The sequence below is a fragment of the Dermacentor silvarum genome, chromosome 2 (genome assembly GCF_013339745.2).
Source record: "Dermacentor silvarum isolate Dsil-2018 chromosome 2, BIME_Dsil_1.4, whole genome shotgun sequence".
NCBI lineage: Eukaryota > Metazoa > Arthropoda > Arachnida > Ixodida > Ixodidae > Dermacentor > Dermacentor silvarum.
Window position 1 is genome coordinate 171,584,392 of NC_051155.1, and position 21,158 is coordinate 171,605,549.

The 21,158-nt window shown below is 49.7% G+C and overlaps 1 protein-coding gene and 1 non-coding gene across 2 annotated transcripts in view; both read left to right on the plus strand.

The window, feature by feature from the left end:
- The window catches only part of LOC119442114 (peroxisome biogenesis factor 1-like), a 94,370-nt gene extending 77,906 nt beyond the window's left edge, over nucleotides 1–16,464 (plus strand). The window contains exons 21-22 of the mRNA XM_037706862.2: nucleotides 1,902–2,021; nucleotides 16,277–16,464. Coding sequence (XP_037562790.1) covers nucleotides 1,902–1,977 — 76 coding nt within the window. The 3' untranslated portion in view covers nucleotides 1,978–2,021; nucleotides 16,277–16,464. The remainder of the gene's footprint in view (nucleotides 1–1,901; nucleotides 2,022–16,276) is intronic.
- Nucleotides 16,465–18,914: 2,450 nt separating this feature from the next.
- Nucleotides 18,915–19,101, plus strand: LOC119443282 (U2 spliceosomal RNA). The gene has a single exon (XR_005190231.1). It is a non-coding gene; the product is annotated as a U2 spliceosomal RNA (small nuclear RNA).
- Nucleotides 19,102–21,158: the final 2,057 nt, after the last annotated feature.

Genomic DNA, 21,158 nt, shown 5'->3' on the forward strand with positions numbered 1-21,158 from the left:
GAGCGCGCACGCTACGTCACGTTGGTGAAAACGAGCGCACTGGCGCAGCCAACGTAACCGGCGGCTTCAGCGCACCCGGCGCCGAATCGGCTCCTGACCCATTCGCGCATTGGTCGCGTCGACTGCGTCGAAGCACAATGCATTTCGCGCGAAGAAATAAAGGCGCCCATGCCGCTTCGCCCCTGCTTCGCTGACGGTCGCAAACAGGCGTTCAAAGCGGCGCGCGGGCTTCGGATCGTTCTGCGCATGCTCCGAAGATAACAGCTGACGTCGCGCGCGTCGGAGTATCGAGGAGATAGCGTTTCGGCTGGCGCAGCGCAACCGGCGTAGCGTGGCTGGCCGCGAACGACGCTGGCCCGCGCGCCGATAACGTCGGACTATAAACGGGCCTTGAGTGAAGCAAACACTAAAGGATATGGCAGAAGTCATAGTCATGAGCATGACTCAGCAAAAATCACAATGACTCAGCGAAAAAAGGATTAACACTCAAAAACCACTGATATGGGTTCGGACGTGGGTACTAAGTGAAAGAAACATTAAAGAATGATGGCAGAGGTCGTAGTCATGGCCATGACTCAGCGAAAAAGATTAACACTCAAAAACCAATGGAATGGGTTCGGTTGTGGTACTAAGTGAAGGAAAGTGGTAAACGTTGATGGTCAAAGTCATAGTCATGAGAATGACTAAGGCTTTTGCCTTAAGGTCTCTTAGGTGTAACTAAAAGGACTCCTGAGGACTCATGACATGAATGGCATGTGACATGCGTGTATTGTAGGTCGTGAAACAGCCGCCTACGTCTTGGTGCTCTCATGGTCGTTTCGTTAACTTGGTAGGCTCCCCGCAGAGTGCTTCGCATAACACCAATTCCAACAGGGCGTGGGATCTGCCGGCTTTTTTGCGTAGCAATAGAGAGGTTTAGCTTGTCCGGTAATCGGGTAAACGCGAGCGGACCGGAAGTTGGGGCGTTTTGCCGGAACCGGAACCGTAAACGTGAGCGGCCTGTATGGTGCTACCACCTGGTGGCGCAAAAATCAGACAAAAGACAGCTAATATTGCACTAACGAAGTGTATTCTACTTCGCTGCTGGTGTAAATGTTCGACAGTGGCGCAATCGTGTTATCGCCGAAAATTTACACCAGCAGAGAAGTAGGGTACACATAGTTACATCAATATTAGCTGTTTTTTTTTGTCTGTTTGATTTCTGCGCCACCAGGTGGTAGCACCATACAGGCCGCTCACGTCTACTGTTCCGGAAAAACGCCCCAACGCCCGGTCCGCCCGCGTTTACCGATTACTGAACAAGCTAAACCTCTGTATTATACCACTTTACGCTTACCGAGGCCGGTCCTGGCGGGCTATTCTGTAAGAGTCCACCTAGTAGACTGTCCACTTCGGCTGTCACCATTGGCTGCTGCTTCACGAGCAGGAAGGTGCCAGCCATTCTCCTTCCTGCTCGTGAAGCAGCAGCCAATGGTGACAGCCGAAGTGGACAGTCTACTAGGTGGACTCCTACAGAATAGCCCCCCTGGCCACTCACCATCGGCGCAGGTGCGACTGTCGCGCGCTGTTCATGCGCTGGTGGAACATGACTGTCGAGGCACCGGGTGGTTTTGCGCAGCGCCAGAGGAACCTTTTAACACAGTCGTTTATTGTAGTCAGTTACTAGGCTGGTCTGTTGCCCACTGTGCAAGTGCATGGCGCGTCACAAACGCGTGCGTGACTCGTGTTTGTCGAGGCACTTAATGGTAAAGGCGGAGACGTAGAGCAATGCTGGATCGTTTTGTTTAACGCGTGAAGTGTTATTGTATCGCTTCTTGAAATATTCAAAGACTGTGGCAAAGAACTCCTGGCAAATGTGATTCTCTGCTCGCGCTTTCTTTCATTTCCTTAACCCTCCGTAGATACTCTCTGTTCCGATCGGGTTCGTCGCTTGCTGAGCTTCGAATGGCAGCTGGGCAGCGCGTCACGCTGGCCTGAACGCTCCCTGGAACGATGGTGTTCTCAGCTGATCTCGTTCGCTGGTGAGTTTCTTCTTTCTTCCATTTTTTTTTTTGGGGGGGGGAGGGCAGGGGTTCGGCAGCTTTTTATGATTGTTTGCAGGCAGTTTATTTATCAGATAATAATATATAGTGAGCCCCACACCGTTGGGATGTAAGAGAGCACAGAGAACCTGTTTGCATGTGTCGCCTTATTTCTCAGAAGGGTTTGTGTGCGAGCTAGTTGGTTTGGATCACTCATTTTAAAACAGCGCCAAAAAACACGGACAAGGGAGTCCCTTGTCCCGTGTTCTTCCGTGTCCGTGTTTTCTGGCGCTGTCTTAAAATGAAAGTCGCCTCATTTAACCGCCGCCAGTGGCACCTCTCCAAAACGTGCCGCCCTGGCCCTTCTTTAGTGTGTTTCTTTACGTGTGTAACTGATGTAGGAGCGATTGATTAAACGGGATTGCGTATCTCATTTTAGTGCGATACTACTTAGCGTTTGTGCACATTCGCGTTCAAGCTTATCCACCGCATCTAAAACGTTAGAGGCCGTCATAGAGCGGTCCTTGGCTGGATGCCTGCCGAGGCGGTAATTTTCGTTTCCTTTTATGATATATCACTGCTACCAACCAATGGTATGCAGCGAACATCTTTGCTAGTGATCCCATATTGCAGACGTACCTTCGACTTTAGAACATATTAGTCTTCTGTAAGTTCACAACTATTGAAGTCGATGGGACTTTGGAAAGGTTACGTCGTAAATACCCGAGTGTGCGTTTAGGATTGGTTATAATGCACTCGGTATGAATCGTCCAAGTTAAATTGATTGTGATGTTCACATTTATATAGACGTCACCAAAGTCTGTGTCGTGAAAATCTGCTGATTAGGAGCCGTGCAGCACTCACTGTTACCGTCGGCGCACCAGCGGCTTAAACTGACGACCGCCTGTGATGGGGCAGTCGATGTGGCTGGCAGTATGTAGACGAGCTGCAGTGCCCGGTCATGTTACGTTTACGGGAAATAAATGCGTCGCCGACTAGGTCGCAGGATCAGGCGGTGAACAAATCTGAATGATCTGTTTGACCACGCGTGCACATTGTAGCTATCTTTTGTGCCTTGTATTGCTCGGCATTTACTGCATTTGTATTTTGATTACTATTCTAATTACTAATGAAATTGCTTCAAGCGAGCCTCACAAGCCCGGATTCGAATATATGGCCATGCTTGCCGCAGCGTAGACGGGCCTTAGACTGTCAGCGCGAGCAAGGACAATGCACTGAAAAATCACCGTTGGACTCTGTCATCAAAGCGATGCTGCGTCAAATAATCGACGCCCTGCAGCTGCTACTGACTGGTTTAAATACGCCAGTGGCGCTAACAGCTGCAAAAATTATGCAAGCTATAGACAGTCTTCTGGCTACACTGTAGTAGCATCTACCTCTGCCCGCGAAGGTGACTGTGCTGTTCTGGGAAGTCATCGTGTTCACCACGATGGGAACTCATCATCGTGTTCACCATACCAGCATCATTCTTCCTCTTCACATCCTATCTCTGTTATTCCCTCAACCCCCTTCCCCAGCGTGGAGTAGCAGGCTAGAGGCACTTCACTCAGGCCGACCTCTCCACCTTTCTGCCATTAAAACGTCTCTCTCTCTCTCTTGATTACTATTGCATTGTTCTAATTTATATTTAGAATATTTTTCTTAAAAGCTGTATTTGCTCGTGCTCTGTATTCTGTCATATGGGCGTCGTCAAGTCCATTTTATGTCTTTTTGTCTATCGCCCTCACTCAGAATATCAACCCCGATGTTGGAATAAGGATTGATTGATTGATTGATCGATCGACCGATCGATCGATCGAAGTGGCAAATAGAACACTGAAAATAACGCTTCAAGCGTTACCCGACTGTTATCGACTTGGAACGAGTTTCTATTCTCAGAAGATTAGTTTCGAGCTCGCTGGGTTGCGCCGCAGCGGGTGAACGATTCACCTTATCTTATTGAGCACTTCATTGTGATCACTTTCGTAAATATTTACTCATCCGAACGCGCTGGCTATAACGTTCACTCGTGAGCCAGAAGGTGACAGGGGAGGGCACCGGCCAACACAGAAGACGCGCGTCTTCCGGGTGTGCCGCCAGCCTTTGCGGTTCAGGAAGCGACACTGTATAAGCACCGGTCTCTGTTTGCTGTCTGCCCATTTGCTGCGGAGGCAAACAAACTAAATTGGCTGGCCAGCAGCGCGACACAAGCGCACACACAAGGAATCGCAAACGCGGCGGCATGTGACTAGGGCCCCTTGTTAAGGAAGCGATAAGAAGATAACGGGGCCCCGTGGGGTACGAAGAGGGTTGAGGCAAGGCGTAAACGCAGCATTAAGCAACTTCTTCTGCGGTTCACCCCCCGGCAATCCTGCGGGACGGCGCGCGGCGGTCCGCGTTTGTCTGCGGCGGAGGAGAGAGAGGGAGATTTCGCGAGATCCGAGCCGCATCGTCAGAAGTGTTTTGGTCAACTGAGCGTGCGATCATCCGATTTCGCCGGGTCCCCCCCTTCGGCGGGCCGACCTGCCCGCCCGACTGCTTGCGTGCTTCTCGCAACGCGCGTTATGTGCACCGCGCAGGTGGAGGATTCACGTGTGTATTGCGCCGATCGGTAATGAGCGGTGTACGCCGCCGCTTGCTTCCGCGTTGTCGCAGCCTGCCGCGTCTGTCTCGCTTTTCCCTGTGTTTCCCCGAGGTCGCGTAGAAAGGCAAAAAGGAAAGAAAACAAACCCTTAGAAGAATAAAAAGGGACGTAGGGAGGTGGAAATAAAATGATGACGACCTCATCTCTTCGCTTTCTCTTCTTTTGTAGGATGCGCCGAATAGGGATGCGCCGGCGCCGAGTCTTGTTCCCGTCGGTTTGATGTGTGTTGTGCGTGCGGTCGGCTTTATGTGCGCGTGTTCTTAGCGTGCTCAGTGTATACCAGGCGGCGCCGTAAACGCTTTCACCCATCGCGCCCTTCTTCTTCGTCTACACCTCCCACTCGCCGCTCGAGGAAAACAGCTAGCGACGCCCTTCAGGCTTTTGTCGCTCCTTGGAGCACTCGACGACTCGACAGGGAGGAATAATCAGGACACTTTTATTATGCCTCTCTTTCCGCTTTTCCCTGCGTTTGCCGCTTGCCTACTTGCGTTTTTTTTTTTTCTCTCGTTGTAGTAGAAGTCATCGTTCCGGGTGTTTGCTTAATACCCCACACCCCTTGGGTGCCTTTCTCAACGCTCCTCCTCGTACACTCGCGTGTGTGTGGCCTTACGAAGTGCCCCTGGGGGGCTCTTCTTGTTTCTCTTCGGCGCCCCCCTACTTCTCCGCACGATGATTGCTGCTTATCGGCTTGCGCTTCTTCTTCTTCTCGTTCCGTTGTCGGCCCTGGGCGTTTCGCGCAAAATTGAGTTTCGCCTTCGCTCCGGGGCGCCGGCGGCAGCGAGAGTTTGCTTTCGCTTCCCCGACCTCCGCCGATTCGCTCGGTGGCTTGCTTGCTTGCTTCGCTACGCTGGCTGCACTTCGGGTCGCCACATCTTGTTCGCCGGCGCGATTTCTTTTCCACTTGCTTGCTCTTTTCGCTCGTTTCTTTCTTCTTTTCTTTCGCGGTGCCTTTCCGAACACTGTGTGCGCGGAGTGACTTTTGTCACTCTTTTCTCAGCGAAAACGCCTTTGGGGGGGGGGGGGGGGGGGTGTCTCTCCTTAGAGGGCGATCGCACGTTTGACTGCTTGATGAGTGGGAATTACCTACGGATCGGTGGCTTTTAAGGGTGTTTGGCAAAGCATGATCGACAGTTTGGCGTTGTGTAGTTTTTCTTTTGCCCTCCCCCCTCCTCCCACCCCCTCTTCATTTTCCCCACATCTCCCCCTGTTTTTCTTTTTTATTGTTGGTCACGTGGTTTGTGCCCGACCAATGGTGTTCGCCTTTCTTTCGGGCGCAGGTGCCCAGAGAACAAATCGGCGCCCTCCGCTTTTGACGTCCTCCTTCGCCTTGTCTTTCGTGTCAGTCCGTGTTTGTCTTCTTTCGTTGCGGTTATTTGTACCCTGAGCGGCAGGCTTTTCTGCAAGCCTTTCAAGCGTTATACATCTTAGCGGGCGGTCTGACGGGACTACTTACTGATTACTTTTTATTCTTACGTTAAACAGAAATTTCCTTACGGGGTTGTTTGCTTTACGCAACAGTGAATGCTGGCATTAGAGTAACCATTGCTCACTCAACATTTTCAATGCACACTATATTCAAGGGAGGCGCAGATTACGACAAACCAACGTCTTCCTTCGTTCGGGGAGAGGGTGGTGCTGAAATATCTCAGCATCATTTCATTATTTCTTTCACATTTAAAATTCACTACTGTACTACTGCGAAATGCGTCTATCATTTCGCGCTTCTGCAATTGTCCGCTACCTGAAGGTCTAGTCTAAGGACCGTTTCATAAACTAGAATGTGCAAGATGGGCTTTATGAACCGTTGTGGGCATACTCCGTGAGAGGAGATGGAAAGGAAGGACAGGAATGGCTACCCGACGCCACCCTCCACCAGGGGATGAAAAGCTTTTTCTAAACACGTACAAATGACCCAGCTGGTAAGAAAGCCGATAGAACTGCAGGGTTTCTTTATCGGAAAAAGTGGCTGCTTTGGCGCGTTAGCCAGGTATCTAATCATGAATAAAATAGTCTACAGGCTTTCATATATCAGCTATCTAACTGGTGCGGAACACTAATATGCGTTCTCTTTAATTGTGTACCATACTGTACATGGGCTCCGCCATTTTTTTCCCGATGTGATGCACCTTTCCTGATCTTTACTAAACAGCCATACACGCTCTTGTAACTGCTGCACAGAATCCATTCAAGGAACGTACAGAACTTTTTCTGCTTATTTCTGAACCCCGTACGAGAAGGAATACATGCGACAGCTTTACGTATCTCAGAAACACATCTATTCTTCAGATATTTCACATAAACCTGGAATATTTGCGAAACGCTATTATTTGTTTTTAATAAACTTTAACACGCCAACTTTCCTGATAGCGTTAATAGATTCCTTTTTACCAGAAGGTATACCTGTATCTGAATCAGGTTTAGCTCACCACTCTCCCACTGACCGCTCTACACGTGACTCCAACCTCAATCCAGGAACTCATGCCAACTGTGCGAACGTGAGCTCGCTTGAATCCTTGCCGGTAACGGCGCCGCCTTGCTTTAAGTACAGCAGGCTTTCGTAAAGCAGTTCGTGAGCGAATGGGACGTCTCGCATGCAAGCCCGCTGTTCGCGCTGTGTTTGACTTCGGCGAGAAAGCGATCGAATGCACGATGGAAGTTTGCGGGCTAACGAACCGGGCGAACAAGTCTACGGAATATAACACAAAATAACTAAAAAAAAAAAGAAAGAAAAGAAGCAACGGCGAGACCTATGTGGCTTTGCGGCAGTTTCGCATTGAAGCGGACACAAAACCCGCCGGTGGGACGGGTCGTTACTTCCGGTCTTGCGAATCACAGTCGCCCGGAGGCATGGACGCTACGTAGCTCAGACGCGCTCGGCGAAAAACAATAAAAAAAGGCGCGCAAGAGCGCAAATTGACGGAAGGCGACGACGAATGACTGTGGGGACGTGCATGCGCGCACTGTTCGGGGAGAGCGGCAAAAAAAGGGCAGCAGTAGCAGCAGCAGTGGTAGAAGTGTGCGCGCCGAGTGCAAACAAAGTTTGCATAGTCGAGATTGGAAACGAATTAAAGAAGTGAAGGAAATGCGCAGTGAGCTGGAGAGACCCCCGACTGCTTTTGGTCTGGATGGTCGTGTTTCACGCGTCGGTAGGCATGTTGGTTCCTCCCCGCGGGCGCGCAGTCCATGGTGTAGCGCCTTTATTGGGAGCGGCGCGCGTGAACAACTTTTGTGGGTCCGGGCTTCGGAAAAAGGAGGAAAAGAAGAAGGAAAGAAAGAAAGAAAGAAGAAAGAAAGAAAGAAAGAAAGAAAGAAAGAAAGAAAGAAAGAAAAAACGAACCTTATTCTCGTCTCTTTCGCTGCCTTTTTCATGTCCTCTCTCTCTCAATTTTCTCTCACCGTTAGCGGTTCCTTCTTTCTCCTTTTGTGGCACCTTTTCAGTTCTCGTGTCGTTCAGTGTTGTCATCGTGAGTTGTTTAGGCCTGGAAATAGGGGCGAGGGGCGGGGAGAGGGCTTGTTAAGGGCAGGTGAGATGGTTAAAGTGTCGTGAAAAGTTGAAGGAATTAAAATGATGCGTACGGTAGGAAGTAGTTTCACACTTTAATATCCCCGGACAAAAACAAGTGGTGAATCAGAGAGAAATGAAGCAGGAAAACGTGCTTCTTACGGGGTGTAACTGCTAATACACTATCTTTCGCAGCAGCTGCATGATTGAAGCCAAAGCTCTCGCGTTCCACAGCTTTTGACAATTCCTTAGTCTGCGTTCCATTAGCGAACTAGCGTTTAAGTTTTCTTTACGCATCGCTACGCTTTCTAGCTACTCAATCCAATGTTATTTCTCTTTGTAGGAAAATATCGCACTTGAGCTCGTACATGCTGGACTCTAGCGGACAGTTTCATGTACCATTCGAATTTCATGCACAATTTCAATATTTTCCTTCATGCTTCGTGCCGTCTGGTTTAAAGGAAATCAAGGCTATTGGCAACTCCAGAATCCGTCACTTGTGTTGGCAACACTATCCGAATAAAGATGGCTGCGACATCCAGGGTCACGGCAACGCTTTCGCTTGGTGGGTTGCTCGCGTTTCTCGTTTGTGGCGTCGAATCGAGGTGTTTCGTCGGATTCGAATGGGTCCTTGCTGCCGATCACATTATTTTGATCTTTCTCAAGAACTTCAGCGACGAAACCGCGGGAGTAGTTGCGCTTTGCATGCGTGCAAACGTACGGCCTGCCTAGCGGGCCGCATCAGATATGTTTAAAAACAAAGAGCCTTTCAAGCGATCAGGAGGTTAAAAAAGGGAAGTGTTTGTGCGTGTCGGGCCTCTGCGAAAGGTACAAGCAATTGTTCACGGCGTTGCTCCACTGCTACATGTACGATACCTGACTGTTTTCGACCTTCGTGTAAGCAACTACGCACTGCTACCCGTATTGCAGTAGGTCACATAGCGTCCCTCAGTTGGCACTAACGTCTGTCGTGCTTTCACTAGCTAAATACGACTATTGTACACGATCGAACGAGGCTAAAAAACTGCATAAAAACTGTCAGCCCTTCCACTGGGGTGGAGATGGAAGACCCGCGAAGCTGTACTATGGTGGGAATTATGTATTTCCAATTATGACTATTAAGATGTGATGGTGTAATTGGTTATTTGAACTATTAAAGAATGAGCGTTGAATATGATCCCTTGGTTTTAATTTATTTAGTGACCACAGGGACCATGGTCTCATGGTCGCTACGGTACACCGCCATGGGGTGTACGGCAAAGGTTGGCACTAGGGAGCCTACATGCAAGCGCTGTTTGCATGTAGGCTCCCTAGTTGATACGTTCTTCACAAACGCGCCACCAATGCCGCGCGCTTTCCGTGCGAACGCGGGCAAAACGCCGCCGCCGTTGACAACAGTTGTGCACGTTGTTTGTGTGACCGCACACAACCGCTGTCAAAACGCTGGCTACGTGACGGCCGGCAGGGCTACGCGTGACGCAGAGGCCGTCAGGGCTGCGCGCATGCGCCGCAGTGGGAGAACGGGAACGCACACGCACAGTCTAGGGTGCCTCGATGCCCTCCTCGCCCACCGCTCCCCTTCCACTGGGAAGTCGCGTTTGCTCTCCGCCGTGCGTTCGCGCCGTGCGTTCGCGCCGTGAAAGCGCGCGTCCGTCGCCCTCGCGCGCTTTCACTAGCACATACAGCATACGGCCAATGAGAGTTTTTTAGATGCGAAGCAGCTTATGGCGGGGGCTTTGTCCGTCCCTCCCGCAGCGTCCCACACCCCCACAGCGCATGCGCGTCCCCCCCCTCCTCTCTCATCTCCTACGCTCCCCCTTTCTCTCCTCTAGGTATCCGGAGCGGCGCGCACGACAGGTGGTGCGACAGCTGCATACTCCGCGGGGGTCGCCACGGTAGTTCCGCGGTATGAAAATGACGGAGCGCGCGCGCCTCATTCTCTCCTGTGCAGCGCCGCGATGAGCGCTCGGGCCGCTGCCGCGAAACCATCTCCCCGCTGCTTCGCATCCACACATGGTTCGCTTTAGCGGGAGACGGAGTAATTTTTTTTCTATTGCCGGACGCGACCATCGAAGAGTGAGCCCTTAACAGCTTCGCTGTTAAGGGCTCACTCTTAACACCAGCCCTTCCCCAGCCCATCACCAGCCCTTCCCCTGTCGAGAAAATGGGAGTAAGCGAAGCTTGTCGTGTGTGTGTCTGACCTTCGTGGTGATTTTCTTTCTCTCTCTTCCTCTCTCTCTTTCTCTCTCTTTATTTCTCTCTTCCATTATCTCTCTCCTTCTCTTTCCTTTTTCTTTCTCTGACCTTCGTGGTGACTTTCTCTTTTCTCTTTCTATTTCTCTATCTTTCCTTCTCTCTCTATTTATTTCTCTCCCTCTCTCTTTCTCTCTCTTACTTTGTCTGACTTTCGTGGTGGCTTTCTCTTTCTCTCTCTTACCCTCTCTCTCTTTCCATCTTCCTCTTTCTCTCTATCTTTCGTTCCCTCTCCTTATTTCTTTCTCTCTTTCTCACTCTTTCTTTCTCTCTTTCTTCCTTTCTCTCTCACTCTTTCTCTCTCTTTTTTAAGCGAAGCTTTATAGGCTCACAAGTGTCGGTGGTGGTGGTGGTGGTGGCGGCGGTGGCGGTGTCACGCTGAAAAGTATGCCGATCCTGGCGATAGAGCAGAAAAGGTCCAAGATCAATGGAACATACCAGGGACAAAAAATAAAGAGCGAGAGCGAGAGAGAGAAAGGAATAAAGAAAGAGAAATAAAGAAAGAAAGAGAAATAAAGAAAGAGAGAAACAAAGAAATAAGGAGAGCGAAATAAAGATAGAGAGAGAAAGTCACCACGAAGGTCAGAGAAAGAAAGAGAATGAGAGAGGGAGAGAAAGAAAGAGAGAGAAAAAGAAAAGAAAGAGAGAGAGAAAGGAAAGAAAATCACTACGAAGGTCAGATACACACACGACAAGCTTCGCTCACCAATTATTTAGGAAGTTAATTAGCAGTTGTTTGTTCATTAGTCCAATATGCGTTTCCATTCTTCGACTTCGTGCAAGAATTGTCCGCCTCTGAACAATCCAGCTCAAGGACTAGAATTGTGATATCTGCTACAGAAGATTTTTAAAAATTCCATAAATCGTAAAATTGATCACCCCATATACTAGCCGCCGTCTGGTGATCGGCAGACGGCGACGCGCAGCCGACAACGAGCGGACGACGAGGCGAGCGGTGGCACGTACGCAGTGCCTACTGGTGATACTGATTGTTGACTTCAAAAAAATGTTTCTCGCTTCAAACAAAATTTACTCAATCACAAGCTTTCACAAAAATTTCTAAATCACAAGCTAAGAGGTCAGTGCGCATATTGAGCTATCTGACATATTTTTATCTGGAAGGCCTTAAGGCTGAAATGTGGCCTGAATCTCGCAAAAAATCTATTTTTTTGCCAACTTTGGAGTTGTTTAAAAAAATATATATATGCTTTAAGAGTCTGAAATTATTTTTAGCATACACTATGGCAACGTGCAAAAAGGAAGAAAAAATATTATATTCTAAAAATTTGCGCAGTTTATCTAAAAAAATTTCTGAAAACGTAACATTTCTTTATTTTTTACTGAGCCAAATAAACGCGATAAATTCTAAAATGCATTCAGTTATCACATTATATGAAAAAAGGATGCCTCTAAAATGCTCTAAAATAAAATTTGTAATTACACCTAGTTTCAGACTTGAATAAAAAAATTTACCTCCAACCAACTATTGCTTCTTCTCGGAAACTTCAAACAGCGCTCAGGTGATCAAAACATTTTTTTTCGACCAAATACTTTGGTAAAACGTTATTCACACAATAGCCATCTAGCCCAATTTTTTTCATGAAAATCAACGATGGTCGCTTTTTGGGCTGGGACGTTTCGCGTGGAATGACCCATAAGCGTTTAATGAATGCTAATTCAATATTGCAGTATGAGTGGGAAAAATAAATGTCCAGAATACATATTCGCAACTTAGTTAAGTCCCTTCTTTGAACTCAGTAAGAGTTGCATCTCGATGTTGGTGCCTGACAGAATAACCCGTTTTTCAAGCGAAGCTTGTATTGCCTCGCAAGTGTCGGCGGTGGTGGTGGTGTCACGCTAAAACTCTGTCGACAATGTATCGAAAACTCGCGTCTCGTTCGCTTGGTATATACCAAAATTGGCTTGGAAGGGTACGAATGTATGACTAACGTTATTGATAGGTCATGACATCAATAACATTACATGCTCGTTACGTCACGATTAGCGATAATAAAATCACGTGTGGCGCATACCCGCATTGGTTATGCGCGTATGAGCCAGTGATAAGAATGAAAGAAGTAAGGAAGGAAAGAAAAAATAGGAAGGAAAGAAAAGAAGAAAGAACACAAGAAAGAAATCACGTGTGCCTCATACCGGGGCCGCACATCTGAGCTCCGCTCCCAGTGTAGAGCAGATACGGGGAAAGCTGCGCCGGTGCCGGATCACGTGACGCGCTCGACCAATCAGGGTCGTTTGGTGTGTCACGGGGAGGGAAACGAAAGGGGCTTGGCGCGTGCTCCGCCGGGCTTCCCTTGCCTCAGATCAGTTTCGGCACCGGATGGGAAGGCCCGCTCGGTGCATTCCGCCGAGGAACAGGCTGCGTTTGAGCGACGGCGCCGCAAACTCGCTCGGGAAAGGGCTCGTCGTCGACGTGCCGATTTTAGCGTGAGGACTTCCGAAGCCCAGGTGAAACGTCAGCGAAGAGCCGCCGACCCTGAGTTTAGGGCAAACGAAACGCCCGCGACCGCGTCGTCTTGCCACAAGCTTCGCTTACCCCCATTTTCTCGACAGGGGAAGGGCTGGCGATTTTTTTGTTAGCCCTTCGTTGGCAATGTTGAGCCGTTCCACCGAAGCGCTTGAGGGTACTGCCGTGTTGTAGTTGAGGAAAAGTTGGTTCAATCCCTCGAAGTTCTTCATTTGCGATAGTGGGTAGTCAGCTGGTACCAGCAAGTACCGCGACAGCTCATCCTGTGCCACGGCTGGAAGGGTTCGGTGCCTGCGAGGACGTGAGGACTGGAAGTTTTCCATCCGTCGCGAAGTCCCTCGAGTGGCGCTGCGATCCTGACGTCATGGTTCCTTTGCGGCAGGCCGGCATGGAGGCCAGAAACTACTGGAGGGAGTGTCACGTGATAATCTTTAAGCCTAGCAATAAAAACATACAACAGATATCTCACGAAAGAAAATGCTCCACAGTCACGTGACAGGCAAGCGGTAGTTCTTTGCGCCTCACGTGGTCGCCCATCCGCCGTGCGTGACGTGCTGCGTACGTGCGTGCGTCTGTTCATTGCCGTGGAACGTTTACAGAAGAAACGCCGTTCCCTCTGTCGTTCCTTCATAAACCTAACGAGTTACCGTTACAGTTCCACTGACCTTTAATGGAACGGTGTCGTTATTCCGTTCCTCCCAGAAGGAACTAGTTCCAGAAACGCCGTTCCGTACAACACTGTCTTCTACAACGAACGAAACTACTAAATTTTAAAGGAGACGCTTGTCTGTTGTTGTTATCTGAGCACCCTAGTAGCGTAGCCCAGTGAGGGTTTCTTTTTAGACCAACCACCTTTCTGTTCTTATTAACACGTAGCGTTGAGTGCCCCGTGTCGCAGAAAACCTGGCGTCTATCCTTGGCGGAAATAATCATGCCGAACCACCCCGACCGGGCAGGCCCTTCGCGAGGCGCAAAGCGTTAACGAAAAAAAAAAGTTAAATAAAAAAATTGATTTTCTCAAAGTCAAATTCGTCAGGAAAATACGACTTTACCACGACCTACAAACGTGATAGCGTCGGACTGCAATGTGAATATACGGGAAAAAAGCCTGATAAGCAGCCAGGGATCTTTGAATGCTATCGCGTTCCACTCTTAAAGGCGAAGCTTAAGCGTGCTCCCAAAAAAATTTTTTTTTGTTCCTTACGGAGCATTTGCAGTGTTTGCTCTCTCCTTTCGGGCATCGTTTAATGTTGTCGAAGCAAGGGCGATGATCGCGATTGTGTCTGCGAACAGCTCGCGACGCCCTGTCGGCCGGCGTGCGGCTTTTGCTTCCGCGGGACATTTGGGGCGTCGCGCGGATAATGGGACATCTCGGCCACAAGCGTCTCACGCCCTCGATACGTGCGGACGTTTGCGGTGACAGCGCGCACATGCGCCATAACGGCTCGGCGCTCCCGGCCGCGGGGCGGCGCCGGGCACGACATATATATATATATATATATATATATATATATATATATATATATATATATATATATATATATATATGGTCGGGGGTGACGGTGTGCGACGCTGAATTACATTTCAAAAAGCGGCGGTAGCACCTTGGTGTCATCGCGCTTCGCGAGGGATGCTTGCCTACCACGTTACCGCTGTCGCCGCCGCATTGGGTCCCGACAAAAGGCAGGACCGGCGACGCGCACGGTTTCGAGATAACGCGCGGCGGGGGACCGGGAGACCTGCCGCCGTTATTCGGGCGGGTGCGCGTTTCAATTCTCGTCGGTTTCCTCTATTGCGGTGGGTTGTGTGTGAGGAGAGCACTGTGTGTGCTCACTTTTAATCGCCGTCCGTATTACTACACCGTTTATTTCATTTTTTTTTCTGAGCCATTCGCGGAGCTGTCAGTCAGGCATGCGCGCGCGTGCGGGCCGTTGCCACGGCTTTCTTTTTTCCAACACTTGGCGCCTCCCAACCGATGGCGCGCTTTATCGGTGACGTCATCTGGCGCTCGAGGACTTTGAGGCGCGCGGCGCCGCGTGTCGTGTGGCGGTGGCCGCTTTACGGGGTCCTCTTCCGGGCGCGTTCGCCCGGCTGAATGCGATGGTTCTTTCACGCTGTCTATTGCCGAGTTCTGTGGTGTACTCTTTTTTTCTTTGCTGAACAAGTCGAGAGGATAAAAGCTTTGTTGGGCGGCTGGGGAATACGGAGAGAAGAATATATAGACGACATTTTGGCTTTTGGGGTTGCTTGTGAGGATTTGCCTCGAAATATATATATATATATATATATATATATATATATATATTTCCGCCTTTATGCTAGAAAAACGGTAGAGGCGGTAGTATTGGGGTGGCGAAGGTCTAAGCGTGTGGGCGCGAGGATTAAGGCTGGTCTATGGTTCTTTTTCTGCTCTAACGCCTCCGTGCCTCCCAAACAATAGCGTGGACGCAGAAAAAAAAAGGCAGGGCCTCAAAAATTTGGCGGACAAATACGTGGAATGGGCCGAAAAATGCGGCTGCGGCATGCAGAGTCGATCGCTGGGTTTCTCGCTGAGCTGCTTGTGCCGCGCGGCTTTCTACGGTCGTCGAAATGAGAAAAAGGAACGAGGAATGCAAGCAAGGGGGAGGGGAAAAGCTTTATTAATCATATTAATACACAGAGTGCTCAGCGGACAGAGGGGAAACCGCACCGTTGAATCTTGAATACTGCTGACGCACTTAATGTCGAAAGACTGCACCAGTCAGAGGCGAGGGTGATGTTAGCTATACACGCACGCAGCGCTGTGTGTATGCTTAAGCCTCTTCCTTCGTCCTGCATTTGAGTGTTGCAGTCGTGTGAGCGTGAATAACTAGCCCGGACAACCTGTTTTTGTTAATGTCTGCCACGGTTGTTTACCCAGCGTCGTTTAATGAAAGCTGTAACGAACACTGTGAAATAATTAAATGTGCAAATCATGCTATTTATTTCTGATAAGACTATATGTTAAATGTTAATTGGAGAAATGTTCAATTTAACATTACTCCTACCTTGTTTGACAATTGTGTGATTTTTCTTGGAGCAGTAAATGTTCTGGTGTTCATTCTGGCTGCAACGGAAAACAGAACATTCTAGAAATTCTACTGAAGTTCGGTGAAATTTATTAATTTCTTTCGTACGGAAGGATGTCGGTGCTGAAAACCACCGTTGTGCACCTTTTTACTGACGTTTTCCAAACCGATCTTTTTATTTTCTATATATTACGCTAACTTTGTTGGCATTCTGTCAGTATCTCTGTTTACTGCACGTACTTTGCAGTAGTCGCCACCTGGCGACAGAATGGACTACTCGAATTAGTGTTTCACTGTCACGTGCATTGCAACGTCTCTTCGCAGGTTGTTTCAACCCAGAAGTACGGCGAAAGCACACAAGCGTGACAAGAGGGAGGATATGTTTCCTGGTCGGCGAGGAGCAAGATGAACCTTCACGTGCCTTTTGACGTTGCTGCCTGTGATACCATATCAAAGCACTCGGTGGAAATGTGGACACGTTTTTCTTCTTCTAAATGTGCTTTTGCAGCTTATCCGGTGAACCGTTTTTTTTTTTAAATAGAGCTAGCGTCCTTGCGCACTTGTGTTTCTGAACTTGTAGGATGATCAAGAAAGGGGGGGGGGGGGGGTGTTTTGGGGGCCATAAGCGGCGCGAAACAGACCGGGTCGTGAAAGACCAGTAAGGGAAAAGGAGGGAAGAACTCGCAGGCATGGGTGGAGTGTTAGCGTTAGGAAGATGTAATCTGACGAAGAAAACGCTAAAGTTTCGAAATGATAACAATGAGTCTTATGCTTTCAACAAACTGTTTGCTGACGAAATCCATGTGTAAGAGTTTAGATTGCGGCGGGATTCCCGCACGCGTTTTATTTTCTATTATTTGTCTACTTAAGGGGGAACACGCTTGCGTAGAAGCCGTCCGATCCGTCATACATCAGGTCGCACCAGCAAGACAAGCTTCTAACAGGTTGTCAACTGCCAGATCAGCCTTCTCATCGATTGATTTTTATGGTTTTAACGCAGGTGTGTTCACCGTGTTAACATTTTCCAGCCAACAACTCCATGCCCACTGCAACAGCCGCAATGAAGGAAAAGTGTATTTCTTATATGATCGCCTTTTCTTTTTATCGTCGTTAACTTTGTATCGCGACTACAAGTGCCTTTTCATGCTGAGGGATTGTTCTCTACAAAAATACTGCCCGAAAAGTGCCTCTGTGATTAGCATTATTGAGCTACTTCACGCAGTTCTTGCTCTGCGACCATCAAGGTATTTAACTGTTTTCCCCGTAAAAAACAGTTAAATAAAAATAAAAAATAAAACCTTTAAAATTTATCCCGTGCTGGACGGAACCGAACCCACTTCACACGGTTTCGTTAAGCACAGCAGCTGGACGCCTTGCCGAGCTGCGCCAAGAAATGCACTGGGTATGTGCTGTTCTTCAATAAACTTCAATAAACTTAGGTCGCTGGGTATGCGGCAAGCGAGGGAACGAGTCCGCACGTCTGCACGCATCGGCGGTCCACGCATCTCGGAGGCCACGCTCAAGCTTCGTGGCGGCTCGCGGAGCAGTTTGCTCTAGAGGAACGAGATGGCGCTTTCGGCGGCGCGCCGCACGTTGCCTCAGCGAAAGCGCATGAATACGAAACCATAACCGCTTCTGCCCTGCTACTGTGCGATCAGCTGTCGTAAATCGACTGGGTGTTCACTAATGCACTGTGCCCCATTCGTGCTGCAAAATGTGGAGCGCTATAGTGAGGACGTCTGCAGTAGTTGGCTGAATGACTGACTTTCTAAGGAATGGAATGAATATGTGTGACCAAGCCCGCGGGCTGCTGCAAAATAAGGACTGAATGCGTTGCCGGCCTGCCTTCGCGATGCACAACCTTCCTTGAGGTTAAAAATAATCTCATCCGCCAGCGTTGTACCGCTAACCTACAAAGAGAATACTTCAACACCGGAACGTCGGCAAGAGTTGGCACTACTAGTTATACAGTGACAAAAGGAGGCTATAGCGCCGCTTCCTAGTAAATTTCTCGCACGTTATCTACACACATCCACCCCAACTCAAACTTACGCGCACGCTATCGCCCACGTGTCAAGAAAAAGTCGCAGTTTCGCCCGAAAGGCGAAACTACGACTTTTCTGCGACTAATTTGCTATCCATTGCGATAGCAAATTATTAGACAGCTATACGAAATAAAGATAGTTTTATCGGCCGTATGAACTTGTAAACATCCGCTTACTAACTGAATTAACAAGCATGGTTTCACGCGCGCACGGGCAAACAAATGCATCTCACTCGATTACCGCGGATACTCGCTGTCAGAACGCTGGCATGAGGAAGAGCGGCAGTAGCAGCGAGTGAATTGACCTTCGTGCTAACTCTCGCTTCAACGCGAACTAAGCGGCGAGAACACAGCGCATATGAATACATCAGCCCTCGGCACTCCTAGACTCTGTACCAGTATAGCAAATCGCTTTCAAGATAAGCCCCGCGCGGCTCAGCCACGCCATACGCAGCCGCCGCCACCACGTGATCAAACATGGGGCATGGTCATCCACCTCCACTCTGTGAAGGTGGATGACCAGCGAAGCTGTGTATGTGGTGATTGACCGTTGCTCCGGTGAAACGTTCCAAGTTTGCGCGATCGGGGCCAAATTCATGGTGCGCATTTCTTTCCGCCTCGCGGTCCTTTCCGCCTCGCGGTCCGGACGCCACGCTTACGCTTGGCGTCCGCGGCCCCGCTCATCGGCGGTGGTCTCCTTCCATCGCCGCCGCGCCCATTTCTTTTCTGTTCACGCCGTCGTTCTTGGTTGGCACGCTGTTCTTCAGACCGTACAACACGCTACCTACCCATTTCACAGTCAGAGCAGAACTGAGGAAAGGAGGCTACGTAGAGCATGACGTCAGGAGAAGAAGACTCAGATTGGTAGGGACTAGTTTGAATATGCGGGATGGACGTACACGTGTGGTGCGAACTTAGACATGGCCGACGCCGATCAAAGTGTAGTATCTGTTCTTATCAGCTTAATATCTGATACGGGTTGTATTTGGACCCAAGATATTAAACTTACTTTTGCAAGTTGGCGGAGTGCTTTAATTTAGCCTGCTTCACCGCCTCCGCGTGTTCGGCCCGGTATTACGCTATCTTCGGGATCGGACCACGGTTTTTGTCTACGGACATCGATCCGCTGGAAACTAGCCATATACAGCATCGCTGTAAATAGTCACGCAGAATCTCTTCTGGGAGTTGTCTAAGTATGCGGAAGCATTGTGCCACTTGCTCATCTCCACGCAGCCCGGTGTTATTATCAACGTTATGAAACTTGATCAGACCAGTATAAACAGCGCTGCGGCGACGCCGCACCTGGCGCCGCCTACCTGCATGCAGGTGGCTGCGCCAGTTGCGTTGATGACGTTCTGTTCGTTATAAGCCGTTATCGCTCTTTTAGCGCCTTACTCATACGCGTAGAACCAATGTCAACCGTGATCAACCGTACTTCGGCGGCGGCTGCGTATTGCACGGCCGCGCGGACCGTATCTTGAAAGCGATTTGCGATGCGAACAGAGTGCCGACTATACTGATAGCTTCGCGCGCTGTGTTCTCGCGGCTTGCTTCGCGCTGAAGAGAGACGCGCAGGCACCTATCTTGAAAGCGATCTGCGAACAGAGCGGAGTGCGGCGTGTGCTAGGAGCTTCGTGGAGCGCGGTGTTCTTGCCGCTTCGTTCGCGTTGAAGCGAGAGGCAGCACGAAGGTGAATTCGCTCGCTGCTGCGGGCTCTATCTTGAAAGCGATCGTCTTACGTGACGGACGGACGGACGGTTTTTATTGCGATAGCAATTATATGGACACTTCAACCGGATTTCTGCCGTCGTTGTCGCCGTCGCCGTGAAGTTCCGTATAGATAAAATCTTCGCCGTGCGCCGTATGCCCGAGCGGAAGCGTGCGGGGACGCGCGCTATCACGGAGAGCGAGCGCACTCATCTCCCACCCGCAAGCAAGGAAGCAGGAAGCCAGCGCCGGAGGGAGCGGGGGGGGGGGGGGGGGGCACTTCTACTCTGCCAACAACCGCGCTCGTCGCTCGTCCGCACCGTCTCTTATATCCACACGGCTCCGACCTTTATGCGCCGTGCATTCGCCGCTCAGTTTCCGTTGAAGCGATAAGCGATAGACCGCACGTACCTTCGCCCGCTGCGGCGTATGCTTGCTGCCAGCGTTTTGACAGTCGTTGTCTGGAGTCATTCAGTGTGATCTATTCGTGTTTGTTTGTGCGCGCTCACACCGCGCTTGTTCATTCAGTTAGTAATAGTCGGGCGACATTTTCCAACGCACGCTACACATGCAATGCTGCCCGGATCGGCAGTGCAGCGCTACAAGTGTGTCCCTTCGCACGCGCTGCCCACGGGAAGGGCTTCTCATCAACACCACCGTTTCACACGCGCCTTCTCGTGGTCATCGAGTCTCTCTTCATGCCGGCCTACTTACGCCGCAGCACACCTGCTTACTTAATCAGCTCATGTTTACTACAATTCATATTGCTACCAAAACCGCTCACCTTACTTCGTATGACATTGCTGTGTTGCTATCGCATTCATTGCTTCGCCCTTAGGGCGAAACTGTGACATTTTTTCTAGTTGGGTAAGCATAGAAATGCTCACTGATTTAACATTCCACCACATGGCTGCCGGGTATAGATGGCTTGCACTGACGTCATTGTAGCCGCCATGTTGGCGCACCGACACGATGATAAGCTGGGTCCGTAACGTCACGTGAAAGCTTTCAATAAGATGGATTGGACTGAAGTGCTCGTAGTCGCCATGTTGGTGCACCGACACGGTGATAAGGTGGGTGCGTGACGTCACGTGAAAGCTGTCAATACCTTGCAGTGTCTACAATACGCGGCTTATACCGCGTGTGCCTAGTATAACGTATACTTCGGTACTGCACAATGAAACTGCACAATACGGCGAAGATGCGGTGATCGTAGCTTGGGATCGTAACTGATCCTTCGCTCGCTTGTAACCTTTAATAAAATCTGACCAGCAACTGCTTTGTTCAGTACTATTCGTCGCATATCTTAGTAAATGAGGCACAATGCGCATTTTACACCCCTTATGACCATTCGCGCATCTTTTGTCGACTGTTTGTTCAAACCCTATCCGTGAGTGGGTATGAGCATTCATCATCGAGAACCTTTCTGCTGACCCGCCGCAGTAGCTTAGGGGC